This window comes from Amorphotheca resinae, assembly GCF_003019875.1.
Source record: "Amorphotheca resinae ATCC 22711 unplaced genomic scaffold M430scaffold_5, whole genome shotgun sequence".
Classification (NCBI taxonomy): domain Eukaryota; kingdom Fungi; phylum Ascomycota; class Leotiomycetes; order Helotiales; family Amorphothecaceae; genus Amorphotheca; species Amorphotheca resinae.
Window position 1 is genome coordinate 1,493,922 of NW_020194475.1, and position 20,303 is coordinate 1,514,224.

Genomic DNA, 20,303 nt, shown 5'->3' on the forward strand with positions numbered 1-20,303 from the left:
GGAAGGAAGAAGAAGAAGAAGGAAGACACGAGTCCTTGTGTTCTGATCGTTTGCAATCTCTATCTCCGTCTATCTGTCTCGGCATCCCTTCTGCCCCGCATCCAGAACTTACGTCAAATTCCCAGGTCCAAAAGTGTCTGCCTACTTCACAGGCTCCAACATTCTGTGCCTCAGTGCCTGTGTCTGTACCTGCAAGATAATCAGAGTATCCATCATCGGGCTATCTATCGGCCTTGTGTCATTTATAGGACGCATCCTCTCTTCAAGATATCGGGTCTTGGGCAGTCGAGAGGACGGGGGCTCCTTGCACAAGGCAGTCCGGTGCGCGTCGTCCTTCACATTATCCAGGGCGTCTATCAAATCTTCAATCTTTCTTGAATACTCGTGTCATTTAGAAAGGCCGCTCGTTATATATTAACCTAGGTTGAGACAGCGTTGAGGAAACGTCAACTCCCCACGCCAACGGTGCTTCCAGACGTTCGAGTCTTCGAGATTTAAGCGGCCTGAATACGAGATCTTATGGCCATAACCTGTTGTTTAAACCAGAACCATGGATCTGAGTCTCCCAATTCGAATACCAAGCCGAAGGAATGGTGAAAGTAGGGCCCACTTCACCAACTACACCCCTACTTCATCCACCGAGGCTATTGCTGGACCAATTCGAGAACCTGCACCTCTAAATGATCGACTGATTGTCGGCCTGGATTTTGGAACTACGTATTCAGGGTAAGTTTAGCTCTCATAGTATTATAGACAAGATAAGTATCTTGTAAGTCTGCAAAGACTGTGCCACTTGACGTCTACTGGTAGGGGTATAAAGTCAGCCAAATCTGGGTTTTGTTTCAGGTCTCTCTTATTGTATGCAGGCGCCGCTTCCAAGTACTGCGCTTTCTCTAGCAGAGCCGAATTGTGGGGTATCTGGCTTTGCGCTGGGTTACCTATCGAGTCCTTACGCCCCAACATAAGTCCTAAGACTGACTATCACATAGCGTAGCGGCTGTATACACATCAACTCCAGACGATGTTGAGATTATCAAGACCTGGCCAGGTGGAAATGGAATCACGTCGGATAAAGTTCCAACTGAAATTGCATACGACTTCCCCCCGAACGCCCCTGATGGTGCTGATCCTAACATCAAGTGGGGGTTTCAATTCAGACCTGAGGAATCTCGCCTTCGATGCATCAAATTATTCCTCGACCGGTCACAGAAGCTGCCTTTCTATGTGAGTCCACTGGAAACGGCTGCCCAACTGAAGAGATTCAACAAAAATGTCGTGGATGCAGTGAGCGACTACTTGACGCAAGTCTACAATCATACCATGGAGACACTTACCAGACGCTACGGCGAGTCTTTTATGGCCTCAACGAAAGTAGAGTTTGTTCTTACTTGCCCAGCTGTTTGGTCTGATGCTGCAAAGAATACAACGTTGCAGGCTGCAGAAAGGGCTGGTATGGGTGCGAAATCTGATATCCAGATGATCAGTGAACCTGAAGCTGCTGCTGTATATACCCTGAAAGCTATACAACCTAATCATCTCAGCGCTGGAGACAATTTCGTTGTCTGCGATGCTGGAGGGGGGACGGTCGATTTGATTGCATATAAAATCATCTCGCTGAAGCCACTGCGAGTTGAAGAGTCTGCAGTTGGGACTGGAGGCCTATGTGGCAGTGCGTTCCTCAACTATCGATTCGAAGAGCATGTAAAGGGGCGCATTGGAAAGGAACGTTTTGAAGAGATGAAGCTCAAGAAGGGCAAGTGTTGGCAAATGGGTTTGCGGTATTGGGAGGAATTCGTCAAACGCAATTTCAATGAAGAGGAACATGCTGAAGTCAACGTGCCATTCCCAGGCTTGCCTGACGACGAGGAAGCAGGCCTGGATTGTGGATTTCTGGTCATGACTGCAGCACAGATCAAAGAAATTTTCGAACCCGTCGTCAAGGAAGTCTGTGATTTGGTACAAGGCCAAGTAGATGGCATCAGGAAAAAGGGTGGGATCGTATCAGGTATAGTGCTAGTTGGAGGATTTGGACAGAGCAACTACCTCTACACGCGATTGAAGGCACACTTCAATACTGCAGCCCCGCCTCCTTATAGCGAGAGACCTACCCTTGCACAAGCGACCTCATTGATCGCGAATGGTTCCGTCGAGGTCATGCAACCTGTGAATGCATGGACAGCGGTTGTACGAGGTGCGGTCTTGAGGGGCCTGGAAGGGAGCATGGTTATATCTCGTAAAGCGAGAATGCACTACGGAACTTCATATGCTACTGTCTATGATGAGAATAAACACCAAGTCAGTGAACGATACTGGAGTCCATTGTGGGAGCGGTGGATGGTTAGCGACAGGATGCAATGGCACATTACGAAAGTAGGACCCCCAGCTCCGAGAACTATGATGTTTGAACTAACCTCTTCGCAGGGAGAAACTCTTAGCGCTGATACACCCATCAGCTTTCACTATACACGGAATTTCAGGCCTGGACAGTCCTTGGTATGGCATTCCCGCACAAACGTGGTCCGTGGTTTTAAAAGCTAACACTGGTTGTCTAGATTGTATCCGATGACCTCATCGCCTCAGATGCTGATGGAGAGCCACCCTCCTCATATACTCGAGATCTGATAAATGTGTGTACGCTCACGACAGATCTTGGCGCAGTACCCAAGAGTTTATTCACGAGGTTGACGACGACGCGGGGGGTGGAGTTCGATAACTTAGACTTCACTCTCGAAATGGTGGTAGAGAGTGCGGGATTAGCGTTCGAGTTGAAGGTCGACGGCTTTAGGTATGGGCGAGTGGAAGCAGAGTTTCACTAGGTGGGGACTTCCTCGCAGTTATCATTAGCTTCCATGTATGAAGAAGGAAGTGGAAGGGAATGAGATGAGTGATTGATGATGAACTGGAAGATATAATGAGGACGGGCAGTTATCAGCGCTATATAAGGAGGCTGTGCATGCGAGTGGAAATAATATGCATATGAAATATATCCCGTCAGTCAGACGATCGGACAAACCTCGAAGATCCCCATCTTTTCAGGGGGGCAGGAGACTCGTGTAGTGTTTGCAAACCAGAGCTCAAGAACAACCCCCCATCCTGGCATCTCCACTTGACCAGCTTTACAATACGTGGCAACGGCATTTCCCTCTCCAGAAACAAGGAGGACAAGACAAGACTCACCAAACCACTTACTTACCTATCTCCACCCAGATTATGCCATCTATGATAAACACCACTCATCTCTCTCGTCGGGCATCAAGCCAATGAAGCTCGCTCATCCAATGAAAACCCCGTCCGCCTCTCCAAGGCAGATTCCCCAGCTTCACGATCCAAACCAATAATTCCTAAACAGAAAAATGATAAGTGAAATTTGCACTAGGGAGGTTACTGGATGTCGTGCGTTTAAGGTTGGGAGGGGGATGAGATGGCATGGCGTGTTCTGGATTCTTGATTCGCTAATGATGATTAGATTCAGCCTTGATGGAGACGAGACGGCTGGTTGATTGATTGTATCGGTTAGGCTCCTTTGGTGGATGACTTTGGGGGGGGTTGATAGGTATATGGGAGATGCGGAGGGGAGGGTGTTTCCTTTCTATTCTTTGTTGATGAGTTAGTTGGTTGGGTATGCAAGAATTCTGTTTGTTTGTTGATTATTTTGGTCGCTGTTGAGAGAAGCATGATTGCCTCGATTTGGGGATGTGCAATGTCCAATCCGGGCTTGGGATTTCGGCCCGTGCGAGAGTAAACTTCCAAGAATCTGAAGTGCATTTCACTCTCCTCGGGTTCTTCAGTTGAAGGAGTGCTCGGGAAGTGCGAATCGGGAAATCAGAGAGTGTGCATGAAGGATCTTTGACGTGGAGGCAGCCAGCCTCCCTCAATTTGTAAGTAATAATACAGTAATGTAGGCTGCCGTTGATGACAATGCTAACATGAAGTAGAGGAGATTGGTATTGACATGGATATCTATACAAGACAGCAATCCATACTACCAGAGACAAAGAAGTATGGGTAGAGAAATGAAGAATGAGCCCTTTCACGAATCTAAACATGTCGTCGTCGAGTCATAATCATCATCATCGTAGGGGAACATGTCATCCATCTCATAAGAAACAAGAGTTCCCTCGACTCTTGAAATCTTCTTGTCCAGTAGGACACTGAGCCGCCTCACCGTCGCGTATACCCGGCGAGCATCCCGATTCCCGAACACCAATCTGTCGGTATCCGCTTGTGAAAAGTCGGTGTCACCAACTTGAAGGAGTCGAAAAAAGAATACAAAAAAGAAAAATGGGAGGAGGCAACATTCCAGGCAATCGGGAGTGCCGAAAAACTTTTCGCCACCCCAAGACCACCTTCTTCGCCACTTGCAGATCTATATATCAAGCCATCCTGCCGTTTCTCCTGCTGAAGACAACAAGTGTTGTGTGACATATGGACCTCCATAAGTTGTGAGGACCCCTAACGTCAGAGTCGGTCAGACTAGGGTATCGTGGGACCGCGACGCCGCGTATTCGGGACGAGGCGAAGATCCGCTTGGCGGACCGTTGGCGGACGGCGGGACCTGCGGGAAACTTGAGATTGCTCGTGGACTTCCTTGCCCTTGCCCTTGTCTTTGTCCTTCTGGGCTTCCTTCTTCTGCGCTCGTCTCTCCTTGTCAAGATTGTGATACTCTTGCGAGTTTCTCTCCCTTTTTATCTTCATCTCTTGTGTCTCATAATCTAATGGGAAGAGCCAATCCTTCTCAGTGTACTGGATAGCACACGCGTACTGGTCATGGCTGATGAAGTCGTTCGCGTACATGCCTTCTATCAGAGATAGGACGGGCTGTGCGATGGCGGGGGAAGTCAAATCTTGAAGGTGCTTGCGGATATGTAGCATACGCTCCCACAAAGTCGGGTGTGCACTGTTTTCGCTCTCGGCACCATCGAATTCGACATCGCAGAACATACAGACGGCTTTCGACGGCGGAGAAGTGCTATGCGGAAAGTGAGAGGCTGCATGAGCTATCCAGCCCTCGAACTCATCGGCACAGTCACGCAGATCGCAATCGGGAAAGCCAAAGTCGCATGGCTCGTCGTTGGCATAGTCGTAGGCAGCCGAAGCCAACTGCTGATTCAGTGAGGGTGGTTGTATGTACCCGGCTGGGGGTTGGCTGGCCTTCGATGCAACAGTCGATGTCGGCGATTCTCGATTAGAAACATCACTATTGGTACTTCTAGTTGTACTAGATGTTGTTGACGCATTGCTGGGAGAACGATTCACAGCGGGAGGGGAGTGGGTATCGACATGCTCTCTGCTGATCGGGATCCTGGTGCTCGAAGCAACTCTACGTGGGCTGGAATAGCTGGAAAACGGTGGCTCATCAGGCCGTTCGAAGTAGAAAAACCGCGCTCTGTCAAAACCCTTTCGGGGCTCCTCACTCATGACTATCGGATCTACTCTCTGAATCCGAGAAATGGCCCAGCAGACCGAAATGGGCGAGAACCCTCGATGAGGATCAGGATCCTTGGAAGGGAAAGCCGTTCTACCACGAGAACGCACCTCGAAAAGGATGTAATACGGCCCACCAGCAGCAGCAGCAGCGTGGCGATGAATCCAGTCCAAGCCCGCTGTGGATGGTTGGTGTTGCAAGTTCCCTCAAGACGAAGGTTAAACGCCGATGGTGTTTGGAGGAGGGACGACGCAAAGTTGCGTCGGTTACTCGCTTCGACAAGGTACTTCGTAGTTCGAGGTATGAGAACCCTCCTCCAGCGTTATTTATTCAAAAGCAAGACCAGCTCGATTTTATCGTAATGTCAGGCTTTTTGGAACGTTCAAGAGGCTTGTTGTTGTTGGGGATGGCGAAGGGCAATTACGAAGCGTCCTACGGTTTTATTTAAGCTGGAGAGGAGAGAATACGCAAGTCACAGGTACAGCGAGTAGGGGCGATGAGTTGTCTCTACACCATCATCATACTCGGCGGAACATACAAGGGCCGAATTTGCAATTAACGGCAGAATCAATTGACATTCCTTTTCTTCAATCCTCCTTCCGCTCCCCTCCCCATGCCGATAGCGTGGGCCTTGCCAACGGCGTCCACATGCTATCCTGACCTCGTGGTACCGATCCTGCAGTTGTCCTTTCACCCGCCGTCTCACAGTTCCAAGTTGAAAGGGGAGTCGGGCGAGGAGAGCATCAAGTGGTTTGCGCTCCCTGCATGTCAGGCGCATGTAATTACATTCTGCAGCTATCCACTTGGGGATCATACTCTTTTGGTAAGACGACGCAAGCTGGGTAAGGTAGGCTTTGGAATGGCAAGAGTCGTCATGTACCTACCTGGACATGTTCACCGCTCCTCAGGTGCGCAAGGAGTCGAGAGGCATTGGGTTCCGCGTCAGCAGACCAGCGAGTGCTTTTGGGCAATGCTACTCGTCAGCGGGCTCAATTGGATCTGGGTTCGGAGGCCCTTCGAAGCATTTAGGTTGCAAAATCCGATGAACCCACCGCTCATTGTTCCTAGGAGGAATGCTATCTCATGCATGATTGGGTATGTAGAGCCTCCATGGCCCCTTTGCGTGGCGGTTCACCCCCCACCCCCGCTGAGGCTCAAGTCTACCCTGCCAATAAGGCTCAATGGAATTCTGCATCGTATATTGGCAAAGTGCAGAGGCCATGCTAGAGTGCCACGTTTGATTCTGAACGAGAATTTTATTGCGACTGCTCACGTTTCACCATTAGGGGTGCAAGGCTCCGATAGGCAGTTAATGACCCAGAAATGGCTTGAGGAAGTCTTCATGAAACAGAAATTTCGTCTACAGAGTCTAGTTCGTCACGTACGTAGGTATTTGCTTTATGGTATGCCTTGTAAGCAGAGAGCTATCCAATTTCTCATTGCCTCCTATCCCTGGTCTCATTGCCTCATTGCCCCTCTTTTCAACGCCTCATTTCAGTCAGGTGCGCACAGCACTCGGATCTTGGAAACGACATTCCTCAGATGTGCCCTCTGTCCGTTTTCGTCTCCAGACTTGATGATCCCGGGAAAGGTCACACAGCGAATTTCCCGCTCATTCAAAGTATCTTCGTCCTCGCCGCCGATATCCTCCATGATCTCTGCATCAAACATCGTTCGCTGGTGTCCCTCGATGGATGGCATAACGATACTAAAGACCGCTTTTTGGACTCGGAGTAGCCGAGATAGGTCAATAGAGCTGCCAATCAGCGCCCGCAGGGACTGGTCTCTTGCTTCTGAGCTTTGCGCATCGCTGATTGAGCACAGAATGCTGTTTACTTGGGCCACTACAGCTTCTACGACTGCCGCTGTCTCACTTTGGAGTTTCTGCGGTGCCTCTTTCCGGAGGATGGCAAGGGTCGTCGAACGCCATTGGTTCATGCTCTCGATTGAGCCTGGAATCAATCAGATTTGTACGTATGGATTTATACGTAGACTAGTTCATCGAGCTCACCAAAAGCATTGAGATATTCTTCGACATTCTTCAGTTCATCTGCACGTTCCTTGGGAAGTCCGACAAAGTACTCGTCAAAAATGTAGTCGACGAAAAGGCGAGACACGATTGACTGAATAAGATGGACCTTGGAAGTAGCAGCCAGAGCTTCATATGTAGGCACCAAGCCGAGCAGGTGTTCCCGCATCTCATCGCTCGCCTTGTCAGTGTCTATACGTTGGGTCAGCTTACACATCCAATGCTGTAGTAGCCAACGGAGGAAACTACAGAGACTTTGAAGCTGCTCATAGAAGACTCTTCAACAATGATACGGGTTACTGCAAAGCTTCAAATATGCCAACCACGGGTCATATACTCGGGCGACCAAGTAAGCATTTTGAGAGCAATAGAAAGTGACGTACTGATTTTGGCCCTCCTGAAATTTGTGATGACCCAATTCTGTATTGAATTCCCCAGTCTCTGCATCTGTTCGCCAAACGCCTCATCCGTCACCTGCTCATCCATCTTCGAGCTCGTGCTGACGAAGCTCTTCAGCCCCCACACCTGCCCCTGCAACTCCCTGATCGTATCCTCCTTCGTCCGCAAGTCGCCCATGGCCTCGTTATAAGCCTCGCGGAAGGCATCGCGATCCAGCATCAGCGACGAGATGCGCGTCTTCACATCGCGCTCGCGCTCCTCGCGCGCCCCGCGCGCCGAGTCCGCCTCCTGCCGCAGCAGCCGCAGCTCCGTGTCGGCTTTCAGGAACGTCTGGTTCAGCTGCGAGTGCTTCTGCTGCCAGAACCGCGCCGTCTCGGACTCCTCCATCATCTTCTTGCCCAGCTGCGCCAGCTCGCGCTCGAACTCGGCCGCTTGGGTCGCGAGCTCCTTCTCCAGCGCGGCAATCCTCTTGCGGCCATCCTGCGGCTCTGCCTCCTCGGCTTCCGAGCCATTGCCATTGCCATTGCCATTGCCACTGTTATTGCCATCGGCGGCGCTCTTCGTGGATGCGCTGTCGTCGTGCGAGGAGGCCTCGGCTTTCGAGCGGCCGCTGAGGGCGGCGCGAGGCGGGGCCGCGATGATGCCCTGTTTGCCTGCGGTGGCTGCGCGGCGGGCTTTCTTGTCGTGGCCGCTGCTCATGTCGTGGGGTTTCTCGGAGCGCACCATCTCCTGACTGTCGTCGGCATCTTGGGGGGTTCAAGGGCAATGAGACCAGGCGCTGCGAGAAGGCATTGGGGATGCGCGAGGGGAAGAGAAAGGTGCATTTATGGCTGCCTAGCAGGGAGGCAAGGGGCTTCCGCACTCGGTAAGCGCGGCGAGGCTGTAGTAGGGTTTCGCAGCCTTGCGGGGCGGGAGCGGGGAGCGGGATGATGCTCATCATGATGTATTTCGTTTCTGTATATAAAAATATACCTTCCCGTTGTTAGTGTCCGGGTTCAAAAGTCTTATTATCATTAAAATATATCTTTAACAGATCGCTACCTACCTTATGTAAAAGTGTCAATCTCTACGAGGGGCCTCAAGATTCAATTTCGGGCACAATTTATGCCGCAAAACTTCATGTAAGAAAGCAGAGAGAGCTCTTGTAAACATCATAGTATAGAGAACCTCATACTTTATTTTACCCTTACCCGATTCATAAATGAAGTTTCTTGCCTGATTCGTTGGGGCGCGACGGGCGAACCGTTCCAGTATTTTCAGGCAACAAACCCAGGCGGACAGGTCTAGCCATCCCCCTAACCACCCGCCCTCACCACGAGAACGCCGTGTTCTCATTAAGAAGAAAGGAGAAAGGAAAAAGAAAAGAAAAAGGAGGAGATTTCCATCATACCCGACGTTGTAATGCACCGCAATCCCACCGCTCCGCCACGCCTCTCACACTCACCATGCCTCCCCGCGCACCCGCCCCGCGCCTTACACACTTCCTCTGCCTCCCGCTCCTCACCACGACCTCGCGGCCCCAACTACAAAGCAGTCTGAGCGCCTTCCGCGCGGACCTGGGCGGGATCCCCGAGGCGGCCGTGCGGCCCGTCGGGACGCTGCATCTCACGCTCGGCGTGATGAGCCTGCTGACGGCAGAGCGCGTCGAGCAGGCGCTGGCGCTCCTGCGCTCGCTGAACCTGCGGGAGATGCTGGAGGAGCGGATAGCTGGAGGAGGAGAGGCGATGGCGATGGCGAGATCTGGGACCCCGCTGAGAGTCACGCTCAGGGGCCTGGAGAGTATGCAGAACCCCGACAAGACGTCGGTGTTGTACGCGGCGCCCGTGGATGGCGATCTTAGATTGCAGAGGTTCTGTGGTAGGCTTAAGGAGGCGTTCAGTGCGGCCGAGTTGTTGGTCCCGGATACGCGGCCGCTGCTGCTGCACGCGACGATTGTGAATACGGTCTATGTGGCGGGGAGAGGGAGGAGTAAAGGCAGGTTGACTATTGATGCGAGGGAGGTGTTGGAGAGGTTTGAGGAACATGAGTGGATGTCGGATGTGAGGCTGGAGAATGTGGCGATTTGTAGGATGGGCGCGAGGAAGTTGGACGATGGGGATGAGGAGTATGTCGTTGAGGGACAGGTGGAGCTTCCTTGATATATCATGGAGGGGATTTGCGACGAAAACTAGGCGCTTTGGCTAGAAAATCCTTCTACGGGGTCTTCAGCCTTGGGACTGAAGATGTCAGGCTAAAGTAGGTAGCCTCTTGAGGGAGAAACTCGTGAGGAAGACGGGGAGGAATCCCCCTTGCCTGAAAATCAGATCAAGTGTATTACTGAGGGATGTGTAGGGTTTAGGTAGCAGAGGGTCACGATGCGCAGCACAAGATAGGTAGTCATCACAAGCCCCAGTTCGGGCATCTCGCATTGGTTTCCTGATTCTAGATAGATCAGGGACAAAAGAAAAGGAAGAGCAGCAGTCCACCATCACTTTCGCTCATCAAGCCGCTCTATCAACCTTGAGAGAGCCCGAGCCGTGCCAGAGAAAAAGAGATCGATCCCCCGCCACCAAAGGTATAACCGGACCATGAAGCATGCCTTCAGATTCATGAAAAACAACGTTTGAATGCAAACCCTTATGCGCCAGAGCTATGGGGAGTATTGCTGTAAGAGAAAGCCACTGCTCATAAGTGAACCTTCAATGTCGTGACCAGCGACCCGCAGCCAGTGTTGCTTGGGCCCGAGATGCGCCAGCACGAGAACATATCCCGCCATACACACCGCCACGGTCCTTCAGCTTCCGTAGAACTTCTTCAGCACCTTCTCGACCTCGGCGTACTCCTCCTTGACCGCCACCAGCGTCTCCTTGATCCGCGACAGGCACGTTGCCTCGTCCGGCTCATCAGTTGTGCCCGCATCGTCCTTCTTCTGGCCGTAGTGCTGGATCTTCTCGCAGCTGTCCTTGACCTTTGTGAGACCGAGCGTGGCTGATGAGCCCTTCAGGAAATGTCCGAGCGAAGATAGCTGTGATAGATCTCCATCCTTGCTATGCGGGGGCAAACGACAGGCAACACGTCAGCAAAGGTGTTTCCTCATGCCAAAGGCTTAAAACAAACAGACACCCAAAAATTTACAAAAATTTAAAATTAAATAAAATAAAGGACAAGTATTCTGTCTTAAGAAGAGGATCATGGAACTTACAGAGCATCGTCCATCTTGGTGAAGGTCTGCTCGGCCTGCTCAAAGAAGCCAAAGACGATAGAGCGGCTGAACTCGCGCTCATCCTCGTCGTCGTCCATCTCCAGGATCTGCTCGAAGGTCATGGCATCAATGCTGTCGCCCAGGTCGGGCAGACCGACTGAGCCCTCCTCGCTCTGTGTGTTTGCGCGTCTGGTCAGCTACCGCTCTCACTCGGGCCCCTTGGCTGCGCACGGGAAAGGTCGTCTCACCCTGTCCTCAACTTCTCGTCGTGTATTATCGGTGGGCATGGTCGGAGGGTTGGAGCTCTTGTCGCGCGTGCTCTCGTTCAACGATGCACTGCGAGAGGTGGGAAGCTCCTCGTCTTTACTCGTCTCGTTCGCCAGGGTTGTTGCTGCCCACGCGGGGGTCTTTTTATTTTATTAATTTTGGTTTTTGGTTTTTTCCTTTTTCCTTTTTCGAGGTGGGAGATTGCCTGGATAGGTGGGTATATACAGGACGTGGTAGAGGATCAAGTTCAAGATGGTCGGTCGTTGGTTGTTGGGCGTGCGCCAGCGGGAGGGTCTTGGTGGGGGAGAAGCGCGGGTGGATTAATTGCAAAGAGGCGGCGAAAATGAAATGCTATTTAATAATAAGGAAAGCCTCTCCCGATAACCCGCTAAGTAACCGGAGTACGAGCACCTAGCTCCCCTCCTCCCCAAACTTCAAAGGCTTGCTGGCTTTGTTTCGAAAGAAGCTCAGCGTCTAGTTGGTCTAAGAGGGGTCTTTTGAGAGGTTGAGGTCTGGCTCTTGCTCTTTGCCACTTGATAGTGAGCTGGTAGCAGGAGACTCGAGCGTAGGTTCAATCCAAGGGAGTAAGGGTGTTCAAGAAGAACAGAAGAAGAACAAGTGGTGCAGAGGGGGGAGGACAGGGGAGGATTGCCCATATCTATATCAAGCTCTACGTCTATATAGAACCATATCTGGCTTGCAAGAACAAGTCACGGAAGGATGTAAGCACCACTTCAGTCTCTCCTCCTGTATAAGGGTTCACCTCATTATTACACCTCATGGTCATAGCCAAGTTCAGAGGCAAAACCCAAAGTCAAAACTCAAAGCCTAGAGCCCCCCAGTCCGACCTCCGGGGGACGGGCCGCAAGACCATACATACGGCAGCGTCTTTTTGTTCCGTCTAGATGTTGATCGGCAGCCACCGAGGGGGCGAATACATTCCAGATTGCTCCTGTGTGTAATTCTGTGGCATCTAAAGGACCTGTGCAGACGGGATCTGCAGCCTCGACAACGCTCGAGTCGGGGCTACCACGAGTAAGACCGGGCAGGACGTTGTCAGGGTGTTGTCACTTTGTCAGAGGTGTGCATTATACATACCTAGGTACTGTGCTTGGGATGGGATCAATGAACAATCAATCAATCATGGACCAGACCAGACCAGACCAGACCAGAGATGCCCTCCCATCGCACATCGCACCGCTCTGCACGAGTGACAAGTGTGGATCATGTGCTGCTAGGTGAGGGATCATCAGGGATACTCGAAGGATACGGTAAGGGATACGTAGGTGGGGAAGAGAAAAAGACAATGCTCCATCTGTGTTACCTGCCTCCTTCTGTCATAGTCGTGTACCCCTATACGTGAGATGGAGCCTACTGATAGCAAAGGGAGGGCGGGAGTGTCAAGCAAGCCACGATATATATATATATATATATGCATATCGCATAAGCACACACGCAGATATACATACCGAGGTAGGGAGACATGGAGATACATACCTAGGTATATATGTGGTCATTCCTCCTTTATCAACAATGAGGAAACGCCCTTTCCCTTCCCATCCTCCCCCCTCCCTAACTCCCTAAAGCGTCAAGCCATCAAAGCAAGTGTAGCGGCACGGACTTACACGTACCTACCCCGTAAGGCCGAGAGGCACAATGACGCACGACCTAGGGAGCGCCGACGTCAGGGTGCAGCGCGCCATGCTTATCGCAGCTTTACGTACATGGGACAAGCCTGCAGATGACATGGCCCCGCATGCCCTTACCGTCCTGGGCACAAGTGCGACTTAGCTAAGCATGACCCGGCTCTTCCCTTCCCCCCTTTCCTTCCCCACCCTCGACAGCTGATGCCTCAGGAGTCAAGACCCCAATACGCTGGACCCACGAAAATCGTTCGATGTGTGATTTCATCTTTCGTGTACCTACCTGGTACCTACCTAGGTAATCATACTGTAGGTAGTGATACCTTCCTCTCTGTCTCCGACTTTCCCCGGGTCAACCAGCCCCCCTATCGTATCTATACGACCTGATACACAAATAACACTTCCCCCCATCCCCCATCATCCCACGCTGCCATGCAATGCACAGCACCGACTCGACAGGTGGTGCCGGCCCAATGTCGTCATCGGCCAAGCCGGCGGAGGGCGGATTCGCGTGAGTTTAAAGTGCTAGTGGCCACTCAGGAGGCAGGAATGCCGACGTCGGCACCAACAGCCACTCATTTCCAGGCATTGCGGCTTTGAGCCCTAGCGCCCCTCCGTATCTGGTATCGGCCCGCCATCATCGTGTGTTCCTCGAATCCAAGGCACCCGAGGCCGGAGAACCCCCCTTGGCCCCCTTTCCTTTTCTGTTGGCCGCCATGCCCTATCAGGATAGCCCTAATGCTCGCTTGGCCGCTTGCCAGGATCAAAGGGCAAATTGCTCTTTTCTCCCGGAATAACGGGGCCCTGGCACCTGCGCGGTCCGTCGTCCGGCGACAGAGGAGAGCTTCTGCGTGTCTTCTACTGGGACAAACTTGTTCGGAGACTTTGTGGCCGTCAGGCTTCTGGCCTCTTCTTCTCCTGTTTTTCACTTCTTCTCGGACCATTGTTCTGCTTGAAAATCAGACGCCATATCGCCGATCTTTCCTGTGGCTTACTCAGCCGCCCCCTGTCCCGTGTGTGGGCGGGTGCGAGAGTGCGAGAGTGCGAGTGCGAGAATGTGAATATCGTGACGGTGTGATGCGATCATGCATCATACATGTTTCTCTCGCAGGGAGCTCCCCTCCCTCATCGAGATTTCCCACGGCCGAGGTCTCGGCATTCAAGCCCCTGGCTCCTTGCTGCGTCGGTCACGTGTGGTGGTTCTCATTAGGGGGAGAACTGAGGAGACTCTGTCTCGGGTCCACGAGGGCCGAGAGGGGTCAGCTCTCGGACAAATTAACAAGAACAAGTTGTGTAAGTGCTTCTCTCCCGTCTGCAAGGTCTACAAGTTTAGGCCAAGCAGAACGGTGATAGAAATCAATCTACAATGCTGTGAGGCTAAGTATTCCTCAAAGGCTCTTGATGTTGGTCAGTGATCACCACTCGAGGCTTTCACCAATCTCAGAACCATATTATATGGTTCACAATCATTCTTCATTCGTTCTATCTTCCATTTCTTCCAAATCAAACATCCCTTTTCTTTCCCGATCATCGCGCCATTGCCGCTGTCGTAACTTCATCAGACATTCATTCATTCATTCCCAATCCATACCCGTTTCCACGTTGACTTCAATATCAACCACTTCAATATCCACGTTCAACTTTTGCTTCTTGACCATGTCGTCCCGCCCGACCATCTCTTTGCTACCAATCCGCTTTTCCTTCTGAGCCTTCAAAATCGTAACGGCCATTTCCGCCGCCTTCGTCTGTACCTCCTCCCTGCTGACCCCGCCGTCCACTGCAACCACTTCAACCTCCCCAACGAACACTCTGCACAGGTATTCCCTCTCGCCCATGGCATTGGCCACATCCTCCGTGTCCAGCGCTGTCTTTCTCCGCATCTCGATGTCATACCGCACCGTGAGCGTATCGGCGAGCATCCCCAGCTCCTCTTTGGGGTGCAAGGTGTGCAACCCCTCGTTGATGATCCTCTGCAGGTACGGCAGGATTTTTGCCCTTTCCAAGATCTCGTGGCAGACCCAGAAAGATCCACAATCGACCCAGACGGCACCCAGAAGACTCTCCACAATGTCAGAGAAGAACTTAGGCGCCTGCAGCCGCGCGAGGAGAGCCCAAGGGTAGTGTGACCCAGTCTCGATGGCCGCGTTGATCTGGTCGCGGAGCTCTGCGTGTCGTTTCGCCGTTCCGACCTGCTCGGCACCAAGATCGGGCGAGTGATGTCGCATGAATTTCCAGAGGGGTAGTGAAACTTTCGAGGATACTTCCAGAAACTTCCCGCGGGTCTTGTCCTCAGCCGTGGCCTCCACGACATCTGCCCCTTCTTGCACTATGGCCCATTCCATGCACACGAAAGCCAGGAAATCTGCATTCACGAGCGCGGTCCTTATCAGATGCATTTGCACGTGGGAGAGCTTGGGTTCCAGTCTGAAGAGAATGGTGGTGATAACCCTGTCTAGCACTCCATCTCCCAAATACTCCAACCGCTCCAGCGAGCCAATCCCTGAATTGCAAGAGGCGTGGGTCATTGCTTCAACTAACAATGACTTCTTCTTGAACTCGTACTGGATGAGCTCCTCACATGACCGGAGTGTTGCTGGTAATTCAATTTCGGGGGCTCGCTGAAGGAGCGCGAATCGCCTTTCCTCAAGTGATTGCCAATCGAGTTCAGGAATGAAGACCCGGAGGCATGCGAGAGCTTTGGGGAACCCTCCATCAACCATGGCAGCACCAATAAGTGCCTCGACAACATCGGCGAGCACCTTGGAGGACAGACTCCTCTGTGTGTCTGTGGGTTGCTCAAGCAGATCGTCGACATACAGCGGGCGCCACTTGTTGCCCGTAAATGCCTTTGTTACAATGAATCTGTCCAAGCCGGTCTCCATGGCCGCCCTTGATAATCGCGAGTTGGCCACGAACCTGTCCTTCTGGGCCGAGAGGTATCCTTCATGCCATAAAGGGTATTTGGACACCAGTTGCACTGCGGTACAAAGCTTCAACGTCATATCACCCAGGAATTCCAGGCGTTGATAGTTCGTCTCCTCTTGGGCACTAGATGCGCTTATCGCAGTCACAACCAAACTGATATCCCTAATGCCAACGTCTCGAAGTATGGTGGTGCAAAGTAGATCTGCCAGGAGATAGACTTCTAGGCGACGCATGATTGACGGAATTGCCATCGCAAATTGGACATACTCAACAGGCAAGTCATCAACAGTGCACCTCGAAGTCGGCAAGACCACAGAGTATGGCTTGTTTGAAGCTTGGGAATTCGCAAGGGGAAATTTGTGGAGAAGATCCAGCCGTCGGGGGAGCCGAGTCAGAGACAGATGAGGTGAATCTATAGGTATATCAGCATAGCCCAGGTAGGGCTTTTGCACCATCTCTACACTTGGCTTCTCTGCAATCCATTGTCTGAAGAAATATGGCACATTGTTGGTTGTATCTCTGATCAGACCAAAGTAAGACGATTCAGTAAGAGCGACTGTCTGACGACCCATTTGATCACTGAGGTGCTTATTTTCTGTCGACGAAAATAGCATGACGAGTTGCTTCCGCTGTATTGGGAAACGAGCACCGAATGCAGCTTCGAGCATCGACCAGGTGTCCTCCGATGCTTTCAAGAGCCCTTCTCCAACCGTAGTGTCTTCCTGCAGACTCAAAGAAAGCACCGTGTTCGAATCCCAATACACTTTGAATGGTGTTATAGGAGGTAGCTTGATCGGAAGATACGAATGTACTTTGAGATCCCCCAGTTGTATTGTGAATTGTCTGACATCTCGGGATGATTTCCATTCTTTGGCAATGCCAATCCACGGGTTCAGTTGCTCATTCACAAGCATAATAGATGCCCGAGTTTCAACAGCAGAAGACGTTAGCTCATCGAGAACAGCATCATGTCTGAGCAAGGGCAATAGGTTCTCGTTGACCAGGCCAGCTTTGTAAAGTGCAATGTACGCTTCAAATGCAGCATCCTTGATAGCATTTTTCTCACTCATCCACGACTTTCGACTCTGAGCCGTACGTACAGCCTCGTGAACCGAGAGCGGCAGAATCACCTTCGCACGGATAAAAGATGGGCCATCTTCTGAACATATCAATTCCGGTCTCAGGTCCACATACTCCTTGGCAGGTAGAGTAGAGCAGAAATGGTAAAGATGCGACACGGCGTTGTCTAAATCTAGGAGCGCACCTGTACGCTCGACGCGGAATTGTCTACCGTCATGCGGTTCCGTATCCTCGATCTTCAAGACTTCTTGCAACGTGCGCATCTCGTCTTCGTATAGCATCTTCATGTCCATCTCGAGCTGTTCCCACTCTGTCGGATTGTCTGTCGAGTCCAGCAGCAGGATCATCTTGGACTCTTGGTGTCTGGCTCTCCCACGACGCTGCACAAAGGCTTTTAGGTTCGCCGGCTTCTGAAAGCAGATTACGAGATTACAGGCTGGGATGTCGATGCCTTCCTCCAGTATGGAAGTGGCCACAATAAGATTGATGACCCCGGCTTTGAACAGGGACAGAGTCTGCTGCTGCGTCTTCACGTCAATCAGCTCTCCAATATTGCGACGGTATGGAGATGCAGAAGTCCCAATCATCGTTCCAACCCTGAAACGACCACGAACGGCGGGATGGACGGTCAAGATATGGGCCAGAACAGCAACAACGGCTTTCTCTTGCACGAAAACAATACCAGAAAACCCAGGAGGTTCTCGGAGGATACACTCTATTAACTTTGTGACTTTGTCCGAGACCAGTGGCATCACGGCAGGAGTATCGCCGCCGGCAGCAGGGTTGATCTCGACATTCCTCAAAGCCTTGGCCAGGTATTGCTTCTCTGCACTTGCGATATCCCACGCTGTAATGGAGTTACCTTCATTATCCGCCATCTTAACGGACTTAGACACGACCTTTGAGATGTAGTAATCAGCCGCCCAAGCCCCAAGTTCGTGACAAATCTTGAGGCTCATTGCATGGAAAGTCTTCATCTGATCTTGACACCAAGTTCTGCGTCTCAGGCGTACTTTTTGCAGCTTTCGCTGACTCGATTCAGTACCTTCCTTCAACAAACCCAGAACATACGGATCTTCTTCGATTTGAAGGTCCGCGAATGCTTGACCGAGGCTTGCAATTGCTCTCGTACTGCCAGTGAGTTGAAGTTCGGGAGGGGAACTTTGGTAGTAGACGTATGATAAGACCGGTAGGTGGACCTGAAGTCTTAACTCGGCCCGACTCTTCGTCGGCGTTCGACAGATTGCGTCCAAAGTTTCTTCAACCTTGGCTAGGTAACGTGGATCAGCTCTCATAGATGGACTAGCACTGAGTCCGAGAATGTGAGGCACGCTTAAACCCTTCCGTTTCCTCTCATGGTAGAAGCTCTGCATTATCATCGCGCCGGGGTGTTTTGAAACACAGTTGTGGGCTTCCCATTGTTAGCATGTGCTGGATATTGTTCGAGGAATGGTAAGTGAAAGATCTGTCACCTTCGTCGAACACGATCAGAGCCAGTGATTCCATACGAACGAATCCATGGGTCAGCGCATCCAAGAGTATTTGATATGTTGATACAACAACTTTGACGTTCTTAAGGACTGCATCCCAAAGACTCTGCTCAGTCCCTATGAAAGTTAGCAAAGCGAGCATATATAGTAGAAGCTTTGAGAAACATGACACCGTATTCTATGCCCAAAATCAGACCAAGGGAGTACAACTTCATGACTTGTACGTCTCTAGTTGGGAGCTCATGAACTTACAGCGATCAACTCCATCGCTCCCACTCAGAAATTTAATCTGGACAGCAGGGATCTGAGATTGGAGATATTCGAACTGCTGCGAGCAGAGAACTACTGTGGGTGCCAGAAACCAGATAAACTGTGTTTGCTTGTCAGAGAGAGAGAAACCATCTTGTAAGCAAGGAGCTGCCGAACCTGTTGAGGAGAAATGCGTTCAAGTTCATGGAGTATGCGTAAAACAGCTCTATGTTGTAGGTAGGCATCGTTAGCAATTGAGTGGAAGAAGTCAATATCTCGGAACGAAGCTCTGGACCGAAAAAAAGACCCAGATAAGAACGAAACAGATGAGGCTCAGATGCTACCTCTTCACCCCGCCACAGGAATTGAAATGCCATGCATACATCGAATTTTGGGAGAAATTCTCAGGTGTGACAAGGCAACATGGTTACGAAAGCAGAATAGTAATTAGGAATACCGCCTCAAGTCACAGAACTGCGTTGCTTGCTAGAAACCAAGCCAGATGAAGAGATCCTGGAATCCTTTGAAAACTCTGCAACACATCTATCTCAATGCTAGAACTATAAGCACTTACTTAACAGACGTCACTGCTGCTGCCATGAAACTCTTCAATTCTCAATCCACGGGAAAACATAACGAGATTTGGATCAGAAAAAAAGAAAAGGGAATCCACAAACCAACTTCCTCACAAGCTTTCCCTCCTCATCTCCTCATTTCCTCTCCTCCTAAAGACAGGCCAGACCCCACTCAGGACCGCAATTCCCGACTTCAAATCCCATATCTCACGGAAACCAAAGAAAAAGAAAAAGAAAAGGGAAATCATCTCACATAAAAGTCTTCCCACTTCCTGTTGGAGGAGAGTTTGAAGAGGAATATTATCGTCGCTGTAAGTTTTCTTTTCCGTCTTTTTCTTTGATTTTGTTTTGGGGGAGATTTTGGGAAGGGGGGGGGGGAGGGCGCGGTTTTGAGAAGAGCAGAGCAGAGCAGAGCAGAGGAGTGGAATAGAAGTATGAATGCTGATTTAAGGGGGGAATGATAGATGGACACATCTCTATCTGATAAGCACGCGGTTCAAGTTTCATCGTGCTGTCATCCTGGGGAGGCTGTCCTGATACATCGTCATTGTCGTTGTGATGCATATGTAAGTGGGTTTCTGGAGTGCGCTTGCTGGTGGTGCTGCTGCTGGGGAGGATTGGGGTTGATGAGGAGGAGGAGGAGGAGGAGGAGGAGGAGGGGGATGGTGTGGACATTAGGAGTGAGTGAGATATGGATGGATGGTCCGGGATTTGATTTAATTTGATTTGATGGATGAATGGTTATCGATGCTCCTCCTCGAGCATAAAAAGACGAAGAAGAAGAAGAAGGGATATTTATCATTCCCGAGGTGTAAGGTAAATAAGGTAAGGTAGATAGTCTCTTAGATAGGAACTTGAGATTTGGACCCCACACCTGTTTTCTGAGGGGTTTCCAAAAGTTTTGCCTTAGTTACGCCAGGAAATATGTTGTTCCTTGTTTTTCTGTTTGTTGAGTAGAGATTTTAAGTCGCAGCACGATTAGGATTTTGGTGTCTCTTGTGATTAACTTAATAATACTAATTTTGAATGGAAAGATTGAT

At 50.9% G+C, this 20,303-nt stretch overlaps 7 protein-coding genes across 7 annotated transcripts; 3 read left to right on the forward strand and 4 right to left on the reverse strand.

Moving 5' to 3' along the window:
* Positions 1-550: 550 nt before the first annotated feature.
* M430DRAFT_50169 (hypothetical protein) lies at positions 551-2,816 on the forward strand (the record flags this gene model as incomplete). The annotated part of the gene is made up of 4 exons (XM_024868126.1): positions 551-726; positions 990-2,370; positions 2,422-2,493; positions 2,553-2,816. The coding sequence occupies 4 exons, from the start codon at positions 551-553 to the stop codon at positions 2,814-2,816; spliced, it is 1,893 nt and encodes a 630-aa protein (XP_024721777.1).
* Positions 2,817-4,473: 1,657 nt separating this feature from the next.
* Positions 4,474-5,418, reverse strand: M430DRAFT_27548 (hypothetical protein; the record flags this gene model as incomplete). The annotated part of the gene is made up of 1 exon (XM_024865646.1): positions 4,474-5,418. The coding sequence occupies one exon, from the start codon at positions 5,416-5,418 to the stop codon at positions 4,474-4,476; it is 945 nt and encodes a 314-aa protein (XP_024721778.1).
* Positions 5,419-6,919: 1,501 nt separating this feature from the next.
* M430DRAFT_50171 (hypothetical protein) lies at positions 6,920-8,552 on the reverse strand (the record flags this gene model as incomplete). The annotated part of the gene is made up of 3 exons (XM_024868127.1): positions 6,920-7,377; positions 7,437-7,646; positions 7,838-8,552. The coding sequence occupies 3 exons, from the start codon at positions 8,550-8,552 to the stop codon at positions 6,920-6,922; spliced, it is 1,383 nt and encodes a 460-aa protein (XP_024721779.1).
* Positions 8,553-9,151: 599 nt separating this feature from the next.
* M430DRAFT_34768 (hypothetical protein) lies at positions 9,152-10,391 on the forward strand. The gene has a single exon (XM_024866610.1). The coding sequence runs from the start codon at positions 9,299-9,301 to the stop codon at positions 9,989-9,991; it is 693 nt and encodes a 230-aa protein (XP_024721780.1). The 5' UTR covers positions 9,152-9,298; the 3' UTR covers positions 9,992-10,391.
* Positions 10,392-10,473: 82 nt separating this feature from the next.
* M430DRAFT_234865 (hypothetical protein) lies at positions 10,474-11,544 on the reverse strand. Its single transcript, XM_024864914.1, has 3 exons — positions 11,283-11,544; positions 11,035-11,207; positions 10,474-10,879 (listed from the first exon to the last, which is right to left on the reverse strand). The coding sequence occupies exons 1-3, from the start codon at positions 11,319-11,321 to the stop codon at positions 10,627-10,629; spliced, it is 465 nt and encodes a 154-aa protein (XP_024721781.1). The 5' UTR covers positions 11,322-11,544; the 3' UTR covers positions 10,474-10,626.
* Positions 11,214-11,742, forward strand: M430DRAFT_234858 (hypothetical protein). Its single transcript, XM_024864912.1, has one exon. It carries the CDS (start codon positions 11,366-11,368, stop codon positions 11,714-11,716), a length of 351 nt encoding a protein of 116 aa, XP_024721782.1. The 5' UTR covers positions 11,214-11,365; the 3' UTR covers positions 11,717-11,742.
* Positions 11,743-14,507: 2,765 nt separating this feature from the next.
* M430DRAFT_275449 (hypothetical protein) lies at positions 14,508-19,938 on the reverse strand (the record flags this gene model as incomplete). Its single annotated transcript, XM_024865644.1, has 6 exons — positions 14,508-18,360; positions 18,422-18,556; positions 18,692-18,809; positions 18,866-18,914; positions 19,517-19,535; positions 19,755-19,938. 6 exons carry the CDS (start codon positions 19,936-19,938, stop codon positions 14,519-14,521), a joined length of 4,347 nt encoding a protein of 1,448 aa, XP_024721783.1. The 3' UTR covers positions 14,508-14,518.
* Positions 19,939-20,303: the final 365 nt, after the last annotated feature.